General features: G+C 40.4%; 1 protein-coding gene across 1 annotated transcript in view; it reads left to right on the top strand.

Moving 5' to 3' along the window:
• CCDC42 (coiled-coil domain containing 42) overlaps positions 1-4,289 on the top strand; it is a gene marked incomplete at both ends in the record, with an annotated part of 7,375 nt that extends 3,086 nt beyond the window's left edge. The window contains 4 exon segments of the mRNA XM_083353384.1: positions 1,126-1,323; positions 1,992-2,213; positions 2,952-3,110; positions 4,194-4,289. Coding sequence (XP_083209510.1) covers positions 1,126-1,323; positions 1,992-2,213; positions 2,952-3,110; positions 4,194-4,289 — 675 coding nt within the window.
• Between the last annotated feature and the right edge of the window lie 3,367 nt (positions 4,290-7,656).

Below are 7,656 nucleotides of genomic sequence, written 5' to 3'. Positions count from 1 at the left end.
TACAAACCACAATACAGAATCTTATGTGAGGCTCACCATCCAGCCTTGCCCCAGGGCTGTTAAAAACTTTTTTCAAAATAGCCAGGTTACACATCACTGCTGAGATGCCACTCCTAAAAGTTTTCTCTCTGTTGCCAATGGACCAGGCAGAGTGGAGCTTTTGCAATGATGATGATGGCAGAAAAATAGAACCACAATAATATTATATGAGAAAAATAAAAAATGAAGAGAAACTCCAAGCCAGAGGAATGCTCTGAAATCTCTGGGTTTTTAGTAATTTTAGAAAAATCAACAAAGAAGGGGCCACCATAATTAGAAGGGGCCTTTTTTAAGTCTCATATTGAGCTACACTAGGGCCAGCCAAGGATTAGACTGACTTATAGACTTATAGTTTATATAGCTATCTATCTCACTATTTATTTAAAACTAAATAATCAACATAATTTATCCATTAAAAATAATTTAAAACAATTTAGAAATGATAAGAACAAAAAGACAAGAAGAATGCAGTCTAAACATATACTAGCTATTAATGGGCTCCAGGCTTTCATGGGATCTAGTGGACCACTGTGGTGCCATATCTCAGTCAGAAAAAAATGGCTTTGTATACAAAAGACTGCAGGTTCAATTTCATCTCCAACAGCAATAGCAATAGCACTTGGACTTATATGCCAGTGCTTTGCAGCCCTCTCTAAGCAGTTTACAGAGTCAGCATATTGCCCCCAACAATCTGGGCCCTCATTTTATTGACCTCAGAAGGATGGAAGGCTGAGTCAACCTTGAGCTGGTCAGGATTGAACTTCAGATTGTGGGCAGAGTTAGCCTGAAATACTTCATTCTAACCACTGCGTCTCAGCGGCTCTCCAATAACAGGATAAAGTAAAAAAAAATGTTAGGGCATTTTTTTTCCCCTTGAGGTCCTGGAGATTCATTATTAGGCCATTATCCTGACCTGATTTAAGGCAATTTCTTAAATAACACTGTCATTCGCATATATTCCATGGAGACCATAACATTTCCAATTACCTTTTCCCTGCCCCTCCCCTTTTTGCTTCTTGCCCTTGTTATTTGTCTTTGTCTGGGTCATCTGGGTGTGGGAGCTATATTCAATATGGGGATTTTTAGGAGAATGACCAGAAACGGATCAGAGCTCTGAAAAAAGCCAACAAGGAACGAGAACTGAAGAAGCAGCGTGTGAAGGAGCTCGCCAAGGTCAAGTTAGAGATTGCAGCTCTGAAACAGCAGCACCAAAAGCTCTACAACAAGCTACAGCAATACTCAATCTTCAACAAGTACTTGGAGAAGGTGGTGCAAGTCTCTGAGGTATGTATAAGAAAAGAATTGCTAAGGAAAGTCTTAGGGGCAGTTTCTCCGACCTGATATTCTCCCAGTGTACTTAACCCCCATAATTTCAACCCCATATGGCAAAAATTCAATCTCCAACAAAGGTAAAAATCATTAGATTGGGAAAAATTGTCTTAGATCAGCGACATATTTTGCTTTCTTCTTTAATGCTTGGGTCAACCAAGTATAGTTCAGTACAAAACATTTAGTAGCAATTGACTGTCCCCACAGCACATCACCAGAAACTCATAGTTCATTGAACATTGTTTTGCCAGTGATATATATTATTAAGCAGTGAAGTCTGAATTACAGAATAGGTCATGGAAAAGTATCCCATCTCAGGATATATAAGGTTACATGAGCACTGCTGGTAAATTTCTATCCTGAAGATTTTTTCCCCACTATGTGTATTGCATATGTGCAAAGTACAGCTTAATTCTACTGCATCCAGTATGAAGGAGTGATAAGCAAGCTCATCTCTGACTGTGCATTTCTCTGAACCTGATCAAGTTTACGCCTTAGTAAAGATTCCCTACCTGACATCAGGGCGTCTAAGTTATCATTATTTAGTTGTTATCCTTCCTTGATTGTCAGTTAAAAAAGGATTGCCATCTCAGGATAGTTGTAACCTAAGGCATTGTCTGCAGTTTGAAGAAATCCGGGAAGTCATTGGACGCTATAAAACCCTAGTTGGGATGCACCGGGATCTCCTGCAGTCGGCCCAGGAGGGGCTGGAGTTGATTGAACAAGCCAAGGTGCGCCTGGCCCGCTACAAAGAGGAAAAAGACGATGAGATTCTGCAACACAACAATGAGCTGGCCCGCCTGCAGCTGCGCTTTGACCATGCCCGTAGTGATGTCATTGCCTGGGTAAGCAGGTGGGGTGAGGCTACAGGTGGTCCTCCACTTACAACAGTTCATTTAGTGACCATTCAAAGTTACATTACCACTGAATAATGACTTATGACCATTTTTCACACTTATGAACTGTTGCAGCATCGCCCATCGTCATGTGATCAAAATTCAAGACACTTGGCAACTGACTCTAATTTATGATCTTTGCAGTGTCCTGGGATCATGTGATCACCTTTTATGACCTTCTGACAAGCAAAGTCAAGGGGGAAGCTAGATTCACTTAACAAACTTGCTATTAGCTTAACAGCTGCAGCGATACTCTTAACAACTGTGACAAGAAAGGTCATAAAATGGGGCAAAACTCACTTAACAAATGTCTCACATAGCAACATAAATTTTGGGCTCAGTTGTGGTCATAAGTGGAGGGCTACCTGTACTACTTTCTTTCTCAGGAAAACCTGTGAGCAAACCATAGGCTCGGAAGCCAAGAACAATCTATTGCTGTCAACGCTGGTTTATTAGGAGGGATAGAAGGCAGAGCTCCATGCTCAGAGAGCAGGCCAACCATGAATGGCTTAGGCTGTTCTGTTTACCATTCTCTAAGTAGGCTTAGAGAATCTCTCTAGGCTGGTTGCTTGCTGTGCCATGTTCCTCAGATGGTATTTGGTGACCATTTTATAATATAAGTAGAAATTAGTTGAGTTCATCAAAATTCGGTCCATGTTTTCTTTGCTGCCTCTGTCTCCTCCTTAGGAGTCCCGCTGGGCTCATATCCAGAACACTGCTGCAAAGAAAACCTTGATGTTGGGCACTATCAAGATGGCGACACTGAATCTTTACCAGAGTGTAAACAAGCAGATGAAGGAGGCTTTAATGGTGCCTCTGGAAGACACTCATAGGCAGCTGGATATGGTATGCATGGATGATGACCTCTCTTTCTTCTTCTACCAAACTATCCAAATTTGGGGGCGGGCAAAAGTATGTTTTGCCTGTGGTCCAGAAAAGCTCTCTTTGGGCCTGGAATCCCTTTGGGCTTAGGAGTAGACTTAGCACATATCCTGGTCTGTACAGAATTTTGTTTTGCTCCAGTTTGGTTATCTCAACTATCTAGCCAAAACCCTCAAAAAGTAGAACTGTACATAAGGTGTCAGAAAGGCGCTCCAACAAAGCATCAGTTCCTGATATCATCTCTGTAAAAGCTTCAGGGCCTGACTAGTGCAGCCCCAAAGCTTAATTGATTCAAGCAGAGTCTCGGCAGTCAAAGAGAAATGGCCACAGAAGTCCGGTGATCAGCTGGAAAGGTTTGGTAATGAAAAAGTAACTTTATGACCAATCCTTGCATTTATGAACTTCACAGATCTGTAAAATGCGCGCTCCCACAGGGAGCGCCTCCTCAGGGTACCGCCGGTCAAGGATTGCCGACGGGCGATCCCCAGGGGGAGGGCGTTCTCTGTGGGCGCGCCTGCCCTATGGAATCAACTGCCAACAGAACTCCGGACTGCCCCCGACCTTCGTTCATTTCGCCGGGACCTAAAAACCTGGCTCTTTGAGCTATCTGGTCTGGACTGAGGGGTTTTAATGTTTTTAAATTGTGATTTTAATTTTTTGGGGCTAGACTTAATTTAATTTAATTTTTATTTTATATTGTATTGTTTTTAAATTTTGCCTTGTAAACCGCCCTGAGTCCTTCGGGAGTAGGGCGGTATATAAACCGAATTAATTAATTAATAAATAATAAAATGAAAACTGAAGTAAGACTGTAATCACAATCACAGTTTCACTTAGTGACTACTTGGTTTAATAACTAAATTGCCAATCACAATGGTGACCATTAAATGATGACTATTTGCATTTGGAGAAAGATGCTTCTTGCCTCTCCTCCCCAAGTGATATCTGCCATACCAGAAGTTCTAAAGCAGCAGTAAATTCAATCTTGTGCTCTTAGGAAGTCACCCCTTATTGTACAAATCTGACCTTCCTCTTCCTTGCTCTCAGATCCAGCAGTTTATCCAAGATTTGTCAGACATCTGGGCAGAAGTGAAGAAGAAAGATCAAAATCGATCACTAACAGGGTTTCCCAAGGAAATGTAGAGGTAAAAAGCTTTACACAGCTTATTACCCAGCTCATCCTATGTTTGCTAAATTTGGGGAGAGATTATGTCTTATTTATTATAGTGTAATTATCAAAGCCACTTTACTTTCTTTCATACAAAACAAAGTTACATGATATCAAGAGTATATTTTGCAAATAAAACTTTGGTTTCTCAACTGTGTTTGGATGCTCTGTATTTACTTCAGCTTCCTAACACAAACCTAGCAGAAGCATTCTGAAGATCAGTCCTTTGAAAGAAGGATAGCTAATGATCAGAATGTCCAGAGAAAACATGATATGGCTCACAATTAAGTGTTTTTCAGGACTTTGAACATTTCCCAGTTTGCCAGCTTTTTGATAAATGAAGTAAAACAAATCTTTTGTCGTATGTTGTCAACACTTTAGGATAAATAAAATAATGAATAGAAACCTCCTCTAAACAAAATTAGTAATGAATCAACTTCCAGTTGAACACAAAGGGTAAGAATCTTTCATTTCTTAAAAAAAGTGGTGGGGGAGGGAATCACTGGAGATTGCAGTTTGGGGTGGAAAGGCCATTTACTACAAATAGCAAACTAAGAGAGTGACCTGGATAGTTTTCCTATAAAATTATCCTATATACAGAAGTAGATTGTTAAAACTTTGAAGAATTTTGTGGGAAGGGACAAAGAAAAAAATGAAAAATCAAGTTCTATTATTTGAAGGTACTAAAGATCAAGATTGTTAAAAGTAAAAGAAAAGAATATGAAGTTGGTTTATTTGATCAAGGTTGAAATAGATATGTTGTTATCTCTGTGATCCTTAATGGACTTTTGCTGATCAGGACTGAAACAAGAAGGTTTCGTTATGGTATGTGGGAAACAGCTTGGGAGACAGGGCAAAGAGATGCTTAGGGAATGGTCAAATAAGACCACAAACAGGGTGAAAAAGGCCTAGCCCACAGCTGGATAGTGGGTGGAACAAGAGAAGGACCTTCCCATCTTCTGTAAAGGAGGCAGTGGGGGATTTGTAGTTTCAAACTTGCAAGATTCTGTTAATGTAACTTTACAATAAAATAGAATTAACTCATATTTCCTGTATAGTCTATCTGAGAAGGTTGACAGGTTTTAAGGAATTGTTTGTGGATAAAAGGTGGGATATGGAAAGAAGACATCACTTATTGTATTGTAAGAGAAGATGATAAGTTATTAAGTTATCATAAGTTATCAAGTTAGCTTAAGTTATTAAGATTGTTTATACATGATGAAGGGGGAGTCATTTCTTAAGATGTTTCTTTTCTTTTTCTTTACTGTATTATTAGGTTTCTTTTCTGCATCTTCTATTTTGTCTTTTTATTCTTGTCTTTTAGTTTGCATTAGTTTTTTTTAATAAAATTACGACAGGTCATCCTCAACTTACAACAGTTCGTTTAGTGATCATTCAAAGTCACAACGGCACTGAAAAAAGTGACTCAAGACTATTTTTCATCCTTATGACTGTTGCAGCATCCCCAAGAGCCTTGGTGGAGCAGTGGGCTAATGCCTCCTTAAGTAACACCAGCTGCCTGCAATTAGTGCAGGTTCACATCCCACCAGGCTCAAGGTTGACTCAGCCTTCCATCCTTCCCAGGTAGGTAAAATGAGGACCCAGGTTGTTGGGGGCAATTAAGCTGACTTTGTAATAATGCCGCTTGGGGTGTGTGTGAAAGTCCTAATAAGCAGGCATATACATAGAATAGAATGAAGGCTACTGCTAAGCTTGTAAGCCGCCCTGAGTCTTCGGAGAAGGGCGGGATACAAATGGAATTAAAATAAAATAAAATAAATGATCAAAATCCAGATGCTTGGCAACTGACTCTCATTTATGATGGTTGCAGGGTCCCAGGGTCATGTGATTACCTTTTGCTACCTTCTGATCAGCAATGGGGAAGCCATATTCAATTAACAATCGTGTTACTAACTTAACAACTGCAGTGATTCACTTAATAGCTGTGGCAAGAAAGGTCGTAAAATGGGGCAAAGCTCCCTTAACAAATGTCTCACTTAGCAACAACAATTTTGGGCTCAACTGTGGTTGTAAATCGAGAACTAGCTGTATTGACAATAAAGAAAGCTATATTTGTATTCTCTGACACTGTTCTTCCCTGAAAAGCAGTGTGAAATTTTTTTTCCATTTGGAACACGAGAAAATTCACAATTCTAACTGTTAGAAAAAAAATTAATAATACTAATGTATTATTAGTTTCATGGAAGCACGTTTATATATATATATAAAAATCTGAATAGAAAGGCCCAGTACATTCCTTCGCCATGTTTACAAAATGCATGCAGGAGTATTGGTGCCTGTGAATGTGTATAAATAGATCTGGCTGAAATGGATCTGATGCATGCAAAAACTTGCAACATTAGTATAAAAGAATGAGTCTTTCTGGCTGAAAACATTTTCTGATTCTGAGAACACCAAGGCAGCCGGTGTTTGGGGGATTGGAGGAAAGCGGAAGCGAAAGGAAGGCCCCATATTAAATGAGAGGAGAATACAACTAGATATTGGCACGGTTCCTTCATCTTTTGGCTAATAGCACAGCAGAGAACGGCTGGCCTCTGGAACATTTCTCAGTGCAGGAGGTCTGCCGAAGAAGCTGTCTCAAGGCAGCTGCAATGGGCAAGCAATTTTTGCAGAGCCAAAAAGAGCAAAGCACGAAGCAATTTCCTCACTACCTGAATCACAGTTCTCTTCCATGCCCGGTGCTTTGACTTGAGCAAAGACAGCTAGGATGATTAGAACACGAGAGAGGCACAGAAGCTTTTCTAGGCGTTAACTTGTCCCAAACACAGTATTCGGAATGCAGCAAAGAGCAGAGACTAGGAAAGCAGCAAGTACTGAATGAATTCTGCTGCCGTCATTGCTCAGCTCTGCAGTGCAATCAGGTGGCACTGATGACGCAGATTCAGCCAGGATGCGTGGAGCAGGAAAGTATCTCATCTCTGGAGGCCCTGGTGACTCATGCCAGCTGGCCTCATTCATTTGGAGGCTTAGGGACCGCTACACACCTTCAGGAAGTGAAAAAAAACATCAGCAAACAGATGATAATGCAACTGAAGGGCACCTTTTAAAAAGAATGAGAAACTTCCCATTCATCTGGATTCCATGGCAAGGTGGGCCACATTCAGCAAATACCTCCAGTCACTTAGGTGGTAAGATAGAAACACCACCAGGTGTTCTGTTTTTATTTTTATTTTTTTACAGACCACCCATCCCACTCACAGAGTGACTCTGGATGGCGTACAATTCAAAACATAAAAACCATATAAATGTATTTCAGTAGGAGGCGGTTAGAACCGAAATAGAATAATTAAAGTTATAAAGGCAGTGGGTGAGCCTTCAAGG

Source organism: Vipera ursinii (genome assembly GCF_947247035.1).
Source record: "Vipera ursinii genome assembly, chromosome: 2".
NCBI classification, from domain to species: Eukaryota; Metazoa; Chordata; class Lepidosauria; order Squamata; family Viperidae; genus Vipera; species Vipera ursinii.
The sequence above is the reverse complement of the archived record's forward strand: the minus strand, read 5'-3'. Positions and strand labels throughout refer to the sequence as shown.